This window comes from Bacillus rossius, chromosome 2 (assembly GCF_032445375.1).
Source record: "Bacillus rossius redtenbacheri isolate Brsri chromosome 2, Brsri_v3, whole genome shotgun sequence".
Classification (NCBI taxonomy): domain Eukaryota; kingdom Metazoa; phylum Arthropoda; class Insecta; order Phasmatodea; family Bacillidae; genus Bacillus; species Bacillus rossius.
This window is the reverse complement of record NC_086331.1, coordinates 29400210-29421042: the sequence shown is the minus strand read 5'-3', so window position 1 is coordinate 29421042 and position 20833 is coordinate 29400210. Positions and strand designations below refer to the sequence as shown.

The following is a 20833-nucleotide window of genomic DNA, read 5'->3' as shown; positions in this document are numbered from 1 at the left end:
CACATTCAACATGATGTAAACACAATAATAAAAATTTCCATTAATTAAATCATGGTTTTATAATTTTCAATTTTAGTTTTTATAGAAATCAAGAAATTGGTACAGCTTAAAACTTAATTCATATAACTGATGTCTTACCAAGACTATAAAATTAGGACTTTGCTGGCAGCAATGCAACACTTTTATTACCCACACAAATCCAAAGGCTCAAAAAAATCTTATCTTTTCAATGCTGAACTTAATAATGTAACATAAAATGATGTTTATTTATGTTACATTTAAGTAAAATTCTAAAAACAATGCAAATTTAATGTAAAAATTAACTCAATTTTTCTTCCAGAAATTTTCTGCTACCCAATTTATAAAGACTAATTTTAAAAAAAAACCTTCAGCAGAACTTCTTCAGTACTTGCCAAAAAAAAATTTCATAAAGTCAAGCATGATGCTGTTTCAACTGAACATCTTCTGAGTTTTAATTTTTGAGGATCGCATCTTAATGAGCTAAATCATAGCAAAAGGCATCAGCAAAGAATTATAACAACTCTAGTTCGGGAGATACTATTAAATTCGTAAGTAGTGGGTTTATGTTCCTTCTGGAGCATGGCTTCAAGTTGTCGACCTGTGGAGCTGGCATTTTATTTGTTCCTTCTGGGACAATGTCTTGGGGCCTGTGGTCAACGACTGGATGAGTGCCAAATGACCTTTATCATTAGATAGGAAATGCCGATTCTGGGACAGGCGGGGGACTGAGGATCCGGCGGGCATCTTGGATTTTTGATGTCACGACCGTTATCTTGTGTCATTGCTGCCATCTTGGACCTGCCATAATGGATTTTACCTTGACCTTGACTCCAGTGGCCATCTTGAATTCCACAATTTTGTTTATCTAGAACCTTCCGATCCTCCATCTTGTAATTTTTATGTCAGCGTTGCACTTTTAGTTATGCTTGCCATATTGTATGTGTTTGATGTAACCAGTACAATTTTTGTTATGGTTGCCATCTTGGATGTGTAATTCGACTTTTCAAAATTTAATTTTACCTCAGCTTCCATCTTTTATTGGTCTTCTGGTGGCCGCCATTTAATTTTTTTCTGCTGAGGGTTGCCATTTTGTTTTGATCTCCTGGGGATGACCATCTGAATTCCAAAGATTGAAGCTAGGTAGCACCACTGCCACCAATGAATTTTATTTTGTACAAAAATCTGCTTTTGAAGTAATAAAGAATGAGCATCAAATGCCTTGGTTAAGTCAAAGTAACAAGCATCCACCTGACCCCTGTTTGTGACTTCTATGTAGATAGGATTTAGGAAAGTAATAAGATGAAAAGAGGTTGACATACCAGGTCTAAATCCGTGTTGAGAACAAGATAATTTATTACTGATTTCAAAATTTAAACATTTAAATATAATTTTATGTGTTGCTAATTTCTGTTTACAGACTTGGATGGTGGGCGTTTCTTTTTCAATGCTGTCAGAGAAGGTGACAGTATACTCTATGCCAGTGACGATGAGAATGAGTGTCACTTGTGGGTGATGGCCATGTACCGTGCTACAGGCCAATCCCACAAACCTACGCCTCTCATCACACCTGCCGGCAAGAATTCTACCATATCGAAAATCCAGGGAGGTGAGTAAAGTTTAGCTTAATAATATTTATTTATTTTTTACATTGGTGAAATGCACACCAACGCTCATTGAAGAGACTGCAGGGGTGTGTACAATAGACACAAGGACAGTAACAACACTAAATGGAGTACAAAATGCAAAAAACATAAACAAGCAATGGGGAAGGACACAAATGAACATTTAAACCCTTCCGGAAAAGTTAATTATCATACCTAATACAATTTTCAATGGGATTCCTTTGCCTGAATTGGTAAAATGCTGACATGCAAGTATTCTGGTTTAGAAGAAGGTAGCATTGATAAAAACTAAAATTTCCCTAAATGATTATCGTTGGATAGGATCACCAGCGATCCATCATCGATTTCTGAAGAATTTTTGGAAGTTAAGTGTAACATATATTTAACCCAGATTACCTGTGTAATTACTGTAAGAAAGTCAGGCATCTTGATCATGAAACAAAAGAGTTGAACATGTGTGTTTGGTGGTACACTTCATGAATAGAAACAATAGACTGTTTGCTCTATTTAAAATACAGTATGTCTATAACGGAATGTCCCAGGTATCTATTTTAATAGTATCAACTGTTAGCATTGTAGTGTTTTGGTTAAAGGTCACAATTGAAGAGAAACTCAAACAGTTTTAGATAAGTGCATGCATGAATACTGCTTTGTTGTTTTCTTGCTTGCAGTGCCACCTACGCAAAATGGTGACTACTGAGCATAAAGCATTTTTTTTCTGCAACTTGCTAAGATTGAATCTGTAGTTTCAGTTCAACGTGCATTTTATTTAACGTTTAAATGTGATCTCCTATGTGGCAAAAACATCAGCTGATGGTAGGCTAAAGGTAGAGACATGCAAAAGGTGTGTTTATTTTGTGATGAAAAGTGGTGTTATTTTCCCTTAAAATCGGTGTTATTTGTTTACCTAAAATTGAGATTATTTTTATTTTTATTTTTACGATTTCAAGTGTAAGAAATATGAAGAGAACATTGTAATATAATTGCACCATCAACTGAAACATTATAAATTAAAATTACAAAAATATAGGTTTAAAAGACACAAGTTTAAGAACTCAGATTCTAAATTAAGTCAAACCAATAATTTCAGAACCAAAGTACTTTGACACAACATTTAACTTTCAAATGAAAAAATAGTTATTGTAGCTAAATTTTCTTGTTTCTAATTAGTTCTCTGGTCAGTGAGAACATTATTGTATTGTGACAAGAAGCGTTCCGAATTAACGTTTGCACACAACATCCACACTGCTTCCAGGCACTTGTCAGAAAATTCAGGTAGTGAAAGTTTTATAACTTGAAGTGCCTTTAGTACATCCACACTGCTTTTCTTCATTTATTTCCTACTATCTGTGTTAACTCTCCAAAACCGGTGATCACCTCCTGGCTGTTAATTTATTTCAGAGTAGAAACTTTACACAACTTAGCAAGCAAAATAGGGCTCACGTCTGTAATCAAAATATATTTGGATCAAAGACAGTGTTTCAAAGTCAAGTCTGCTTGGATCTGTAGCTGGTAAGCTTCACCAGAGATTTTGTAGCCACTTGCACTACACTTCTTTTCACAGCAGCTGCTTTCGTGGTGTTCATGTGGTCCAAAACTTGTTTTATTTTGTCAAAAAAAAATGCACTGCTTTATGTTTTCAAAGTTGCGCTGCACCTTGGTAAGCTCACCACGCAAAATATGAGCGTTTGAGTAGCTCCAGCCTTCTAGCCTCGTTATTAAATCAACAAGACACTTTCCATGATCTTTCACAACAACCGCCAGGCACTGAATCACACTTATTTCACTGAAGAACAGCACAGCAGCTTTTTGGGTAGCCTTCATTTCATCTGACTTGCAAAACTCCACAACCAAATGAAAGTAGTCAGCAAGGTAGAAAACACTTTCAAACCAGGAATTCCACCTTGAGACTACAGGCATTGGAATCAACTGGCAGTTTTCACCTTTATTCTCTCTGAGGAACTGAGAATACAAGTGTTTCCTCTTCCTCGTGTTCAGATACACATTCTTGTTTTGACAACTACTTCATTGAGATCTTTCAACTCCTGAGCTCAAATGTTGCCAACAAGACTTAGCTTGTGTGCCCAACATTGCACATGTTGAAGGTCTTCCCCAACTACAAATTTTAAGCCTTAAAACACACTTTGTCATATATATAGCTGAATCAGTAGCTATGCTTTTCACATCTTCATATTTCACTTCATATGTTTTGAGTGAATCCATAATTTCTCGAATGCAATGTGTGGCATTGGCGCTTTCGAGAAAGAAGAAGAAGTTCAGGACTATAATCTGTCAAAATCCTAAAAAGCACAACAAACACGCACCTCCCCATTTTGTCTGTTGTCTCGTCGCAAAGAATGTCAGTCTTCTTTCCATTAACTTTGCCTTGACCTCTTCAATACGTGAACTAGCAAGCTCAGGAACATATTTTTCTCTAAGGGTTCTTGAGTGTGGTAAATTGCCCGCTCCTTCAACATATGTATCCAACCAACTCCGAATGTTGGGATCATCAAGTTTTTCTAGTGGTATATTTGCTTTAACAAAAGCTTCCACCGTGTCTTTCACCATTTCGTTTGCTGAATATTTTTTTTTTTTGCAGTTTGCAACACAGCTGAGAGAGACATTTCTCTTTTCGTTTCATTATTGTTAGCAGCCGGCCTCTTGTGTTTATCACTTTCCACATGTTTCGTGCAGGTGTCCTTTCTATCTTACGAGACAGTAACATTGCAGTGTCGACACATTGATGTTCTTTCATCACTCGCATGTAACCTACGATCACAAAATTCGTGCATACGAAGTTTGGTGGTTGCTTGAGGTTTTGGCATGTTTTACACTTTCACACTTCTGAGAAATATGAAGGCTTTTTCTATCATAAACTACAGTTTCTATAAAATAGCCGCACTGTATACAACATTTTTAAACTAAAATTATAATTCTTAAACAGAAAATGTAATTGTTAAGTTTGTTTACATTACAAGAACAAATTAAAACAGTTTGCACAGTCCATAGTAGATGCAAGATGAACAGTTGTGCGTAATTTATAATTTTCTTTGCGACACAAGCGCTGTAACGCACAAAATATCCAACAAAATGGCCGTACATTACTCTTTGACTCTGTAAACGTGCCTTCGAGAGTACGTGAGCGTATTAGTGCACGAGTGCAGTTCGCCAAGAACACGTCGTATCAAATAAATAATAAAACGTAAACATTGGCAGGTGTAGTCTTTACATTGATGGTGTTATCAATGGTGACAGCGGCTGTTTATTTACTTTTTTTTAAGTTACCAAACTGCGGGAAAGTGTGGTTATTTGTGGTAAACAGAGGTATTTCGCAAAAACATTTGCGGTATCGGAAATTATGTAAAAGTGAGGTTATTCGTATTAAACTTACAAATTTAGCATAGAAATTTGTTTTATCGCAAATGCGAAATTTGCATGTCCCTAGCTATAGACAGATCGAAATTACTGAATGTGTTTGTAATGGGAAAAGCACGGGATCACCAAAAGGGTCTGTACAGGATATTTACTGTGTCAGAGTATCTTATCTGCGTAGTCCTAAGAAATCTGTTCGGAAAGCAAGTTTCCATACCAGTTACAGTTGATACATGCTTTAAATCCAGATGACTATGGTGTACAGAGTGCATCCCAAAAGTCATGAAATATATTTTATTTAAAAATATTTATTGACAGTACTGGTACACATTGTTAATATTCATCAAAGTACCCTCCACGAGCATCTGTACATTTATTCCACCGACTCTTCCATGCCTAGTACGCCCCCTCAAAGGCCTCAACAGGAAGCTCCTTTGAATTTAATAAATCATGCACACAAGTCACATTTTCATCAGTTTGGCTCGTGGTTGGCCGTCCAAAGCGGAGGTCACCATCCACTCCTTCCTGGCGCTCCTTGGACTTTTTCACCCACCTCAAAACTTGCACGTAGGATGGAGCAGACTCCCTGTAGGCTTGCGTGAATAATTTGTGAGTTTCGGCAGTCTTTTTGTTGAGACTGGTGCAAAAATTGATAGCCCAATGTTGTTCGATTGTATCCGCCATCGCCTCTTTTGACATCTCGAAACAAGGGTGCACTAAATCAGTTATCCTGCCTCTTCTAATGCTCCCAGTAGAAAGAACTTTGGTGCACTGTAAGGCTAATGGTCCCCACCCACCTCACCCCACTTGTTCGAACACACTACGACCAGGAGGGGCGCGGCAAATAAGTATATTTCATAACTCTTGGGAAGTGCTTTGTATGTTGTACTTTTGCACTTCAAGTGTTTCAGTGGGAAGATGACTTTTATAGATTGTGTGCTGTTCAGCGATGAGTTAACTTTTTATCTAAGTGGGAATATAAATACCCATAATGTTTGTATCTGGGGGTCAGAACATCCTAATGATCTTGTAGAACACCAAAGATTTTTCCAAAAATTGAATGTTTTCTGTGCTGTGTCCCGATGTCAAGTGTACGGATCATTTTGTTCAGCTGAAGCAACCGTAACAGAGGTGGCTTATCTGGATATGTTGAAAAAATGGCTTTTTACCCTATTAGTAGAGGATTAACCTGTAAACTTTATTTGGCAACAGGATGGAGCCCCTCCGCATGGGAATCTCTATGTACGAGAGTAGTTAAACATCAAAGTCCCTGACCGTTGGATTGGTCATAATGGTCGAGAAGACAGAGATCTTTTTCACTGGCTTCCACATTCACCTGACATAATATCATGCAGTTTTTACCTTTAGGGCTTTATAAAAGATAGTGTCTACAGTCTGCCACTACCTAATGATTTGCCAGAGTTGAGACACAGAATTGAAGAAGCTGTTGCTTTCATTACTCTGGACATGTTATCCAAAGTGTGGAAAGAATTAGATCTTAGGTAGGATGTGTGCTGTACATATATTGAACATTTGTAAGACAAAATAGGTTACTTTACCTTGAATTTAATGTACGATTTGTTGTAAATAGTCTAAATTAAACTGTTATGATAAACCATTGAAACTGGGACAATCTTTTATTGTCGACCTTTTTTTTTACATTTAAAAAAGGATTTAAAAACAAGTTACCCAAATATATTTTAATACTATGCTTATTTATTGCAAATTAGCACATAAATTCAAAATGGTAGTGCAGCACCTAAAAAAGCATATTTACATAATATGTCTGCACAGATCACTGACATTTGCGAAATTTGGTCTGTGTAGTTACAAAAATACCACTATGAACCTTTAACTTAGGTTACACACCTTCCTTTCAAACAAGGCCAATCTCATAGACAGCTCAGATATTAAGACATTTAATGTCTATTTTTCCATTGAAGCATAGAATGTATTATCACCCTGATGTTTTGTGAGGAAAGTTTGAGTCTTGGAAGATCTAGCAGGTAGCGCTTCCAACTAGCAAACAAAGAAATTGGTCTGATCAGGCAGAAGATTTTAGTAGATGTGAAGGCCGTAACCACAGCCATATCAAGGTCATGAACCAGTTGGTTTGTAACAATAATATTTTTGCATATACATATGCTCAACCACAATGTTTTGCCCGCTAGCAGTAGGATACAATATTTATGTTATAAACATTGTTGCTAGTACCTTACAACGTCTGGTGTTATAACTTTTTGTTCAAGTGGCAACAAAACATTGTTAGGCTAAAGTAATTTTTTTAAATTAATTTACCAGCTAATATATTGTTTGCAATATTAGAGGATAAAAGATTCTCACTATGCATTTCTTATAAATCCTATAGGTTAGAAAGTGAACAAAAGATTTTTAATATAAATTTACTATGAATGTGCATTAAATCATTTGTCTTTTATAATTGCTAACTTTCCGTGAATTTGGAACATGCAATTCGAAGTTTACATATAATGTATTTGTATGAAACGGAAACATTCATAAATCATAATTTTGTTAAGCTGTAAACCTTTGTATTATTAAAAAAAAATTTAATACTAAGGAAAATAATTTTACTGGGCTTCTTTTTTTTACTATGCTTCTTACTGTCTATAATATTGCAGTTCTCTCCTCAGAAAGTGAGGAGTAAAATGTAATTTTCTAACTATAAAATTAAATGCAAGTATTTTTGTCGTTAGCAAATGACTTTGTAATGTTTCAGATGCCGACCGTGCTAGAAAACACGGCATGGAAGAATTTATATCGGCGGACCCTTGCAAATTTGACCATGCAATGCTGTTTAAGATGCTTCAAACACTTACCTTAGACTACAGACTAAGTGATCCTTATTGCTCTCTGGTAAGAAGGGGTCATATTTTTATATTTAGAGCAAGATAATATAAGATGTTTATTATACTTTAAACATATACATGAGAACAAAAATTGTCTTTAATTTAAGGGATATATATTTATAAATATAAATAAAATTAAAAAAAAATAACATTAGATACATTATTAATAAAAAAAATAAGTGTTGTATATTCACAATGGTAAGATTTAAGAATAAAATTTGCTGGATATAAAGTCATTATGTTGGCTATGGTTAGTCTCCACTAAGCTCACATGGGCACCTCAAAAATATTGTATTGGTGTTACGGAACTAGTGTTTCTTGGCCATTTAGTGAACACTGGAGAAGCCACTCACGTGCCGAGCAGCTGACATTAATCGAGAAAAAGCTCACTCCCTGGACTGGCAAACATCTTCAGTGGTTCCTAGGGCTGGCAAACTGGCTTCATTTATTTTGCCTCTGTCATTGCCCCTATGACAGCACTGCTATCACCCAAAGAACATAACCACTGGGCAAATGAGGCTCAACATTCATTTGATTGGCTGAAAGTGCCATCCACTTTTATGCCTCCAACCTGATAAGCACATTTATCTACAGACTGATTCTAGTCAAGATGGAATGGGTGCATTATTGTATCAGCTCGATGAACTGGGGGAGCATCGTGTGGTTGATATTGCGAGTGCCAAATTTAGTCTGGCTGAGTGCCATTTCCATATTAATAAACAGGATTGCCTCGAAGTGGTGTGGGTGGTAAAATTGTACTGCCGCTACCTCAAGAACCACCATTTCACTGTTCAGATAGCCAGTGGTTATATTGGTTGAATTCTGCGCAGGGGTGTAAATAAAAACAGGCTCACTAGAACTTAATGTTGCATTCATTCGCATTTGATGTAAAGCACATCCCGAGGTGAGAAGACCAGCAAGCTGAAGAATTGTTTTGGAACCCAGTTACAGACACAGAATTTTGTCATGACCAGGGGTGGGACAATTTGTTACCCCCAACTCAAACCACAAGTCTCAGGACTGCTAGCGAATTGGCAGTTGTCCTGCACAACTGATGCCAACCTTAGACCCCAGCTTCTACTGGAGCAGTACACACTGGACACACGGTTGCATGCTGCATGCGCACCACAGAAATTGGATGCCGATTCCCAGGGAAAGCTGGCAGCTTGCAACGAACATGTAGTGACACAGTTCCGGAGACTCTGGCCATCTCCAGAGCCGTCCCCCAAGTGATAAAGGCTCCTGGCACACACATGTACCCAGCACAATGCGAACCCATGTCATGGCTTTCTTTCATGATGATGAACTAGCTGGCCATACAGGGGCCAAATGAACACTCACAGCCCTACATCAATCATTTCGTTGGGCCGGTGTCATGCAGGACATACGGCAGGTGAAGAAGTGTCACCATTGCAAGCAGTGTAAGGTACGGCGGCCAGATGATGTGGAACAGTGGTGCCATACTGTCGCCCTTGATGTCATGGGGCCAACCCCTCAGACATCCTGGGGCAGGTGCTTTTTGGTCGTTGCAACAGACCTATTTATCAGGTGGGTAGAGGCATTTCCTGTCTCAAATGTGCGTGCTAGGACCATTGCCTCTTTCTTGGATTATGAGGTATTCTCATGCTATGAATATCCCAAAATTCTCCTCACACAGTGCCACTCAGTTTTCAGATTGCAGTTGGGGTGCAGTATGCCTATGCTGGTGGGTTACACACCATACCACTAGGGTGTATCCACATGCAAATCCAACAGAGTGCAGAAATCAAAAGCTAGATAGTTTATAAATGCCATTTATTTCAGTGGCAGTGACGTTGACTTCTCCCTGAATGTTGCAAAGATTGGAGCATCTGAGACAGTTTCGTGGTGCTGCGGACAAATGAGTAGTGCGAAGGAGTGTGTTGGAATCGACGTTCGTGGTAAGAAACGATCAGTAAAGAGAGCCACTATCAAGCCGAGCTCCAGTCGGGCGAGCTAGAGGTTCTAATATTTTGTGGGTGCAAACTCATTATTAAATCTGTCTTTCTTTACAGGGTTTATTTCTGTACTTTTAAACCCAGACACTCCTTTTTCAATAGTTGTTACATTTATAATGCATGTTTGAAAATGTTAGCTATATCATATGTGTATGTTTGACGTCATGAATTTGTCTCACCATCTGTTGAAGGCACTTACTTTTTAGTGATCCAAAAAATGCCAAGTCAAGGGTCTGTAAATTGTGACATACGAAGTGGTATGGAAATCATGTGAATGTGGTGCTGGCGATAGACATCTTAGTTGGAATAGGTTGTATGGCTTTTATGATTGTCCATTTTGAGGAGGACTGGATCATCTGCTGTAGGCTTTGTGAACTTCTCTAAGCACTTCAGCCATTCTAGAAAAATTTTATCTTTTAACCATCCATTTTAGGAGCATCTGTATAGTACCCGTGTAGGTTCACCTTTTTCAAGGTCGGGATACATTCTCTTTCTTGGAAAGATAAACAACGGTGTAAAGTAGAGTCCGGAAGCACTTAATGCACAGACAACAGTGATATTTCGCCCCTCTCCCAGCTGATAACACTCCCAAATAGATTTTTATCCTTAAGTCCTAAAATGTGTACTGGTTTCTAAACCAAAGAGATGTCGGTCTCATCGATGATGAATATTCTGTGTGACTGGAAATTAAATTGGTTCATTAGGGAATTTAGACTGTTAAAAAGAGATTTACTTCCTCTGTGTTAAATCCTAAAACACTGCTGATGCTCGTAGATGATGGTTTTTGTAAGAGTTATTTTGAGATTCCTTTTACGAAATCCTGATGCCCAGTTTTCACCTGACACTTGAATAATTTACTGGATGTTGAAAAATTGTTTTTAAGTTCCTATTTTCTTTTCTTAGTGAAATTTGAATATTTCTCGTGAAAGTAAGAAGAATTTTAAAGTGATGTTTTGTTGATTTATTGTTCTATAAGCTAAAATTGCAAAACGATGCCATTTCCTTGTAACAATATGGTTTCATACAAAAATTTAACTTCACCAAGACAACTCGTCCCTTAGAAACAAATTACAAAATATTCAATGTTACTATGCTTTAAAAATTGATTACAACGTGCGATCACTTTTGAACTCACGGTATAAATCAAGATTGGGGCGAAGATGAAGCCACACCAAAACTTTACGGAAGACCTACGCACTGCCTGTGTTTAAAAATTTTAGTTTTGATATATAAAGAAAAGTTGAATAGCACAGCCCAGACCATAAATGTGAAACTATTCACACTGCTAACTTTAAAATGTATTTTGGCTAGTCACCATATGACATGTCTTGCTTCTGCGAGTGACCAAGAAATTACTGAAAAATGGTGACTCATAAGTCCACTTCCTTCCTACTAGAGAAAGCGGGACTCATGGTCCAATCACAGAGCACCTTTCAACTACAACCAAAAACAAAGCACTTTACAATATTACCACCTCCCAAGATTAATTGTAATTTCCTTCCATTGTGGTACTTCCCATTTCCCTGTCTTCCTCACACAGACTAATTACTTTTATGGGAAGGTCTATAACTTACCGTTCTCACACTATTGCTATTATTACATTATCCGAATACTCATGAACAAACGTGGTACCCAAGCATTGGTAAATAAATATAGCATATAAAATATAGAAACTACATGAATAATTATCCTAACTTGGCCAACCAACTGGAAATAAGTAAAAAATTACTTTTAATGGCTTTTGAAAATAGAATTATTTAACTCCTCAGTAATACTTTACACCAATATGTATTAATGCAAAATGTAATTACAGTACGTCACCTTGACAATGAAAACATTTTAACCAGACAATCCACTGTTACTTATGAAATATCAGAAAACAACTAAATATTTTATTTTAAATAAAAATCCGAAGTTTCTTTAAATTATCTAAATAGGGCAGCGGTAATGCATTGTCAAAGTATTTGATTATATGTTTATAGTTTTAAAAGCATTTTCTCAAAAATATATTTCAAAATTAAATAAGGTTATAAGATTAAGTATGACTAAACATGTTACTATCCAAAAAAATTTTTGAAAATATTTCTCAGCTGGTTAAATAATATTTGTATAGCAGTATATCTTTGACCTCATTTAGTGAAATATACAAATATCCTAAAAATAAGCTCCATTGAGTTTACCTATATAAAAGTCACAGATATGGACAGACCCTCTGAAAAACAAATCCACCCAGCTGACGGACCGTGTGCTTTGCCATTGCAGGGTTGGTTCAGCCCGGGACAAGTGTTTGTTTTGGACGAGTACTGCGCAAGGTATGGGGTTCGAGGTTGCTACCGACACCTCTGCTACCTCGGGGACCTTCTGGACCGCGCTGAGAAAGGAATCATGATTGATCCGACGCTCATCCACTACAGTTTTGCCTTTTGTGCTAGCCATGTCCACGGGAACAGGTAAGCACATATGGATAGTAAACGCAAATACTTGAATGCTAGTTTTTATACCTCCGACAAATGTAGTCTTTTCAGTCTTCATTTAATTTATTGGTTTTACTAAACACACAGGTTTGTGCTGAAATGGCAAACTTGGGAATTTGTGGTTGACACAGTACTATACTAATATAAACTTGCTTCCTTAATACAACACGATAAACAATGGCTCCTCTCAAAACAGAATACCACCCTACAAGTTGTAATATCCCAGTAAGGGACAGGATGGTCATGGGTTTGATTCCCTGCCGGAGCAGAAAATTATAATTATTTGGTTTTTGACATGTCATATTAATTTTATTACTGAATTTGTTTATATGCTATCACTCATTAACCTTGCTAGCATGACAATCTCTTTGGAAAGAAAAACATATTTACACTCGCCCGGGACTCGAAACTGCAACCTTGAGATTTAAAGGTACTGACTTTATAATCTCAACCACAGAATTTAACCTTAAATATTGCAGTTAACCAGAGTGCCTGCTTTGAAATGTTTGCATGCAGGTTTCGATCCCTGGTGAGTTAGAATACAAAATAATTTTATACATCCTCACAAACCATTGGAAATTATGTAATTTGAATGAAAATTGTTGCAAAGCTCGTGACTCGTTCATACATTTCATCTGTGGTTATTTGAGCAGTATTTGATTAATAGAGATCTATGAATACATGGATGATTTGAATAACATTGGTAAAATCTATAAATTGTATTTTTTTTTTTTTTAGTTGGTATTCCTAATTTCAATCTTTAAAAGCCTGGTTTTTCATATCTTAGGTGTTGGTGACACATAATTTTTTTTGATAGCTGATAAAATGTGATATTTGTTCAAATCATTGCATTTATAATATACTCAAATTAAAAGGCCTCAAATAAAGTAATCTTTGCGTAGTAAATTAATAAAATTTAGTACATGGAACTATATAAAATCATATTAATATGCTAGATATAAAGTTAAAAATTATCAGTAAATTTGTGACTTCAAATCATGGAAGGGTTAATTTTAACGTGTTTAGTTAATTTTAAATTTCAAATACCATGTAAGCCTACTTATGTACTAAATTAAAAAAGAAACCTTTTGGTTTCGTATGCAGGCACAGATATGTTTCTGTACTCAAGTAAGTCTTATTCAAGTGCAGCTTTATACACCAACTAGCCGTGGCCCGCAACTTTGTCCGCGTGGGATTTGTTCAATCGTTAAAAATAGTACTTTATTGTGAAAATTGATTCGCAAAAATTAACGACTATATGACACATAGCTGAAACCTGCGACTTTGTCCGCGTCGGAAACACTTAATTTATTGAATATAGCTGCCCAGCCCGGCTTCGCACGGTTGGTGTACCCATTAAAAAAAATAAGACATTTGTTGCAGTCAGAGTTATGCGCGTATCTACAGTACATATATTTTTGTTATATTTGTAATTTTTTTGTGCTTACCTATAGCTTCTATTATATACTTACACCTATTTTCATTCTCTCAGTATATTTTGTATTTTTTTTTTGTTGTTTTATGTATTATTTCGTAGCAATGGTCAGATCCTTTACTGATATATTTACAAATGTATTTGATGGCTTGAACTGAGTGGCAGTACTCGATATTTATGTGTGCGTTAAACGTCTGGCTGGACGCTCAGAGCTCGATTCCCTAGCGTGAGCTTGTACATTTCTAATATTTTGTTCTTCAAGCCGCTGCAAACGCTCGATACTCGACTCTCGCGCACGGACTTGAGACGTTCGCAAATTTTGTTCAGCAAGCCGTTGTGAACGCTCAATACTTGACTCTCTTGCACGCGATTGCGACACGTATTCTCTCTGACTTGCCAGACGATTTTCAGTTTCTGATGGAGATTCTCTATCACGACGTATTTTTATTGCCCTAGCCTGTAAACTATTTCTAGAAAGTTGAGATCTTGATCTTTTGGGCATTTTAAAATGATAAAAAAAAACTAAATACTACATCAACTAATACTAAATTATTTGCTTACATGTTGAACAGGAATTAGCCTGTATATGAAGTGGTGATTGAAAAATTATAAAAAATTTAAAATATTTTCAAGGAAAAATATACGAAATCGCACACAACTAGTGATGGGATTTTCGATACTTCGATACCTCGATACATTCGATACTTGACGGTATCGCAAATATCGAGTATCGAAACTGTAAGTTCGATACATTTGTTCGATACCGGAATGCTTGTTCATTTGTATTAAATTATGTTTTGAGTCGCCACCATACAAAATACAACTACAGTAGAAGCTCGATGATAAGTTCCCGTTTCATACATTTTCCCGTGTCATACGCCGATTAATTTTGATCCCGCCAAAAGTACTATATTTACAATGGGTTACTTTCCCAGAACATACACTTATAAAATCATTAATTTCCCGTTTCATACGTTTTTACGAAGCGGAAAAGTCCTAAAATTCACAATTGTTTTTGTAATTTTCTTCCTGATAAACTACGTTTTAATGCTTTTATTTTGAAAAACGTTCTTTGTTTACCTTTGCAAACGTAAGAAAATAACTTTATCGCACCATGGATATGGATAGTATCAGGAAGACTGTGCACTTCGCTAGTAGCATCTATGGCCAGCACCAAGCGAGACTAGTGGCTCAAACTAGCAATGATTATGAAAATGGTGCACGCGCTTTACCAAGGCACGGATCTCATATTTTGTGCATTCATTAATCTTTGAACTGAATATACCCGTTTGTTATTGTTTTCTTACGATAGGATTATTTTGTATTTTACGTTTCTCAAGTTAAAATTTTATTGAAAATTGTTCTGTTGCATAAAGTTGTTTTTAAAATGAAACAAACAAGCAAAAATTTCTGATTTTCTTTTTACAATAGCCTAATTTTTTTTTATTTCTAATTTAGGCTTGGTGACTTTTTCCCCCCTCCAAGAAAGGACTTCATAACATTTTGTAAGGCCACTGTTTCTCATGTCAGCTTTACTTGATTATGGACTGTATTTTACATTTCTGGTGTTTTTTTATATGTATATATAATGATGAATTCATATCTTTCATTAATATAATGCAATTATTTACACATTAATTATCTAAGTTTAATCTGACATTGTGCTGGTATGCTATATTGAATTTAGATAGTTTAAAACTAATTTATGTTATTTGTAATAATTGTTACTTAATGGGAAAATATTTTTCCCTGTAGTATCGAAAGTATCGAAAGTTTCGAAAGTATCGAACTGCAAAAACAATACAGAATCGAGTATCGGAAGTGTGGTATCGTCCCACCTCTACACACAACCGCTGCGTAGGTAGCCGACCGCGCGAGTGAGCCGCGCGGCACTTTATTTTGTGACATTGACTCCCCTCCCGCACCGCAGTGCTGCTGCCTAGCTAGCCGAGCGGGGTGTGGGCGGGGCGCGGGTGCAGAGGCAGGCGGTGGTGGGAACGCAAGCGTCAAGAGAGACACGACGACGACGGACAATTGCTAGTTACTGAGTTACAAAGATAGAAAAATTAAAATATGTTGCTTAAATAATGTGGTTAATAAATAACGCAGTAAAAAGAAGCCTATGTTCATCAGGGATAGAAAAATTAAAATATGTTGCTTAAATAATTTGGTTAGTAAATAACGCAGGAATAATGTCGGCTTCTAATGGAAAAAGAATTTTTCAAATGGGTCCAGTAGTTTCGGAGCCTATTCAATACAAACAAACAAACAAATCTTTCCTCTTTATAATATTAGTGTAGATGTTGAATATTCTGGAAACTTTATGTTCCGGCAATAACCCCAGGAACATTATAAAAAAGCTCTAGAAATTCATTGAACATTCTGTAAAATTCTGGAAAATTCTGAAAACTTAAAAGCACTCTGTATTTTCTTAAATATTTTATAAGGATTCATCAAACAGTTGGCATATTCAATGCAGCCAAAATGTTACAAATGTTTTTTATTCAATGTATCCATCAATTTTGTATAATATCTAGAATAATCTCTACAAGAATGACATGGCTATGGGCTTGAAACTGACCAGGTGAAGGTAGTTTGTTTCTGAGCTGTGCTACTAGGGTGAAATCCCATTAAAATAACATACGAACATACCCATTTACTCCCATAAGCTAAGCACAAACAAATTTACTCTCCGTTTGCGCTAAGGATAGGAATAATAAAACAAATTTTTAGCAGTTATAAAAAAGTTTCTGAAAAATCTTTTTGGTAATATTTAGAAGATTTACAACAATTTTGCACAAGTGGGGTATTGTGTCTACTAAGAGAGTAATAAATTTTTTGTTCTGAGACCTCATTTTGGTCAAATATGCAGTAAAGTGTTGTTGTATTAAAAATAATTTTATATAAAGGTTTTCAATAATATTTAGAAGGTTTAACATAACTTTAAAAGTGATTTGATACTGTGCTACTAGTGAAGTTATAATTTTTTAAGTTATGCTTGCTTAGGCTTATTGAGGGTGAAATTTCAGTGTGCAACGAAATGCATGAGCACCATGTAATGGAAATTTAACAGGATGAAATCCAATGCGCATTCGTGTTTCAACCATTTGTGTTCAAATGCAAGATTTGAAACATATCACATGTTTTATTTTCAAACGAATGAAAAAATAATTCATGTAACAAACAAATTGAAAATAAAAATGTTAATATATATTTTTAATAATGAATTAATAGCCACTGCTATTAATACCAATTTTTGACACAAAAACCAGCGAACAGGGGATGGGAAAGTTTGCCAGAAGTTGTTGGTCTAGCAAGCTAAATTGATACCTTATTTCAGGTATACGAAGCTGATAGTTGCTTGGCAAGACGGCCGAAAGATAGTGGGAGCTCTCAAGACTGACCATGCTGAAAATAAAACTTACGCTAGTAGCAAAATCAGGAGATGTGAAGTTCCCACAAAAATTTTGAAATTTAATGATACAAATTAAAATCATACTTAATGAAACACTACCAGTTAGTATATCAAAAATGCTCTAACATAAAATAAATAAATTGTGCCATTAAAAAACTAAAAGTGGCCCAGTGCACATATGTGTGTATGTATCAAACTAAGTCTGTGAATTTCTAGGTAGTACTTATAATTAATTAAATATTTCGTTACTTTGACGTATTACAAATTTACAGACTAAGAAAAGATATATTTAAAAGAACAAACAAAGAATTATTCCTTTTAGGCAACCATAAAAGCAATTTGTTCCAACACATATCATGGTAGGAAAAACTAATTGCATTTGATGATATACAAATTCTTTTGTTGCGTGAATTCAAACTATTACATAAATTATTATGGAAGTAAGCTTGGGAAATACACACATACAATCAATTTAACAATCCAGTTCCTTATAAACAAAGGTATTTTCAAAATGCATACCTTAAAACATTCATTCATTTTACACTTTCCGTATGGTTTAATTGATTTTTATTTTCTGTAAATACTGGTGTTCTTGTTTGTTTATCTCCATATATATTTTGCATGGGTAAGTATAAAACAAAAAGTTGTATTATCAGACTAAAACTTAACATATTTCTGGCAATTTTTTCTTTTTGTCATAATTCGAAAATGATAGGAAAGTGCAAAATTAATCAGCTTTCTAATTTCTATACAACACATTGGTTTAAAGATTACTGCTTATTGCATGTTACGTTATGTAAATAATATTAATCGAAGCTTGATTGTTCATCACCAGAAAATATTTTAGGAACTGAGCAGTTTTGTCACCTGATATGTTTAGTTACAACTAGTACCAATAAATCATCACAGTGCACTCTGTAGTAGATAATGTAAGCAGTAGAAGACGTAAGGTTATTGTAAGCACACTGACCGGTGAGGAACACCACAAGAGAAGTGGCAAAGTCATTTCCGTTATTTGTGATTTTCCAATTTAAAATGTTACTACTTAAGTTTCACCTGAAATGCATAGAAGGGAAGAACTTTTACATAATATCAAACATTATTTATGCTATGATTATGAAAATCATTCCTGCTTCTTACTTATTAGAAGTAGATCAAATAACATATTGTCACAAGCAGGCACTCTGATCTCCAAACCACTCATCATTGCATTGCTTTACTGTTATAACTATTGTAATCAATAATATTTGATTACATAAATTTAACATTTTCTTTTTAAAACATTTTTCAGGCAGCTGTTAGTTAATGATACACAATTTGTAGATTTTAAAGTCATAAACATCTGTTCAGCCAAAAACATCTTGTAATTGATTTTCATGAAGTATCTATAATCAATATTTTTAAAGTTACTATCTAAACATAATCATTTAATCCTAAGATATGTTTTGTTTTCGGTTTTTTATTTTATTCCTTCATGCATGACTGAAACTTCTTAAATTATTCTAAGCAAAACTCACCTGTGATTAGTACATATATTTTTTACATTGAACTTGTTACAATTTTTTTTAAAGGTGTAATCAATCGTCCATTGACACATCAGTATACGAAAGGTAAATTTCAATAACATACAAATATATACAGACATTATTGATTAAATGTTTTATCATAAATTGCAAGAGTGTGAATCTTGATCACTAATTTGTCTTCTGTGAAAGTGTATTTGTAGCACCAAATTAGAGAATACTTCATATTTTAGCCTTAGTATCACATGTACCTGTAATTTAAATTGTTGAAACATGTGTATCACAAATTTTTTTTGTCAAAGTTTTCCTTGGTTGTAGCAGTATTATGTGTATTTTTTTTTAACTGTGTACAATACTAAGTCAGTAATTGTTTTAAATAACCCTGATAGCAAGTTACTGATTTATTTATTTTTATATCCAGCTACTTTATAATGTACATAAGAGTGCTCATTATGGAACCTATGATTTTGATGGTACATACGTATTTTTATTTTCATGGTGGATGGCAGAAGTAATTTGGTTTTGTTGTGCCCTTGGTAGCCATTCTCTTTAAGGCACCGCATTCAATTGGTGAAGAGGTAGGACCATTTATGGTTCAGACACAACCTCCAGTGCAATTAATTAATGAAAACCAAATCAGTAGCCAATTAGTATGGAGCCTATGATACCTATTGTATGTTGTGTTATATTAAGCATTTCTTCCCTTAAAAGTGCAATGTAAAACCCTTAATTGTGCTACCATTGTAATATATGCATCTTGAATTCTTTTTTGTTTTGTATCCTTATAACAGTTATGGTGCAGGGTTCCAACAGACAGGGAAAAATATAGAAAAAGGCAAAACTCAGGAATTTGAATAGGTGTCTTAAAAAATTGGAAAAAAAATAAAATTGACAAATATATCATGTACAAAAAGTTCCAGTGATTTTTTTATAGTATTTAGAATCCTAATGTTTTAATAAAAGTATATGTACACAGCCATAAAAATTAGAGATACTTAACTTAGTAATATCAAAGACCCAGGAAAAGCTTTTTTTTTTCAAATGGTTTAATAATATTAAAATGGGGAATGACACGGCCCGCCAGGTCGTAGTGATGAGGAAACACCACCGCCAGTAGAAACAGTTTACAAAGCCATCACAGGCGGGAGGCCGAGTAGTAATGTTTGCTTGTGTTAGCGCAACACAACCACGATGACAACAAATTTGTTTGCCTCGTGCACCTTGCAACAGGAGACCTTCAGAATCGCTGAAGAGACATGATTTAAGCAGGACAGACGAGCAGAGAGAGAGGAGGACATATGAGGCGACAGACAGATGTTAACGAGAAGGTGAAACGGGACAACGAATCAGCGACGAGGAATATTTGAAACCGATGTATGGGAAGGATTCACGCTGTTTTGATAAACAAACATCAACTCGGTCAGGTAAGGCTTTTTAAGCCACAGAAATCAGTCTGAAGTCATCAGTTGCAGTCAGTTAGTGGGTATGGGTGCAACACCATTGCCAGGACAATGAATGGTGAGTCACCATGTCATAATGGTTCAAGAATGACAGTTAGACCACGGCTATAGGCCAATGTCGGGAAACTAAGACTAAACGAAAACTTCTCTCTCTCTCCTCAAGAAAAAATTCAACAGTTATAATTAAAATCACTCTTAATTTTAAACTACTCTACAGTAAGTTCATAAATTGTTTAAGTTCAATAAATAACTTAGAAATAATCAAAACATAAAATCGTTAGATAAGGGAGTAACATTAACAGTTAACATATCACGTGCTAGAATGATTTAAATAAAGTTGGTATGACTGTTAATCGCACAGACCGTACACGATCCACTAAATCAAATGACGATAGGAATACAGAGAAGGAAATGGCTCTTATATCTGCTAGGTTGAACTATGGTTGTTTAAATAAATGTGTCAAAGTATAATGTTGTCCAAAGTAATCTGACTAGCCCTGTTGTCCAGTCCTGAAATATTTATTAAAAACTGCTTGTTGTTTTGAATTTACCGATTTGTTTTTTAAGTGTTAACCTCTTTGTATTGATCAGAAAAGGGACTCATTACCCTTCCTTTCTTTTAAAAGGGTTAAAGATGAGAGGTGGAGAAACGCTTCCCAGTATTTTGA

General features: G+C 35.3%; 1 protein-coding gene across 3 annotated transcripts in view; it reads left to right on the top strand.

Annotated features, from left to right (window-relative positions):
- The window catches only part of LOC134529209 (calcium-dependent secretion activator), a 520687-nt gene that overhangs the window by 320078 nt on the left and 179776 nt on the right, over positions 1-20833 (top strand). For all 3 annotated transcript variants that reach the window (XM_063363074.1, XM_063363075.1, XM_063363076.1), the window contains 3 exons: positions 1439-1627; positions 7753-7889; positions 12121-12308. In XM_063363074.1, the coding sequence (XP_063219144.1) occupies positions 1439-1627; positions 7753-7889; positions 12121-12308 (514 nt within the window). The remainder of the gene's footprint in view (positions 1-1438; positions 1628-7752; positions 7890-12120; positions 12309-20833) is intronic.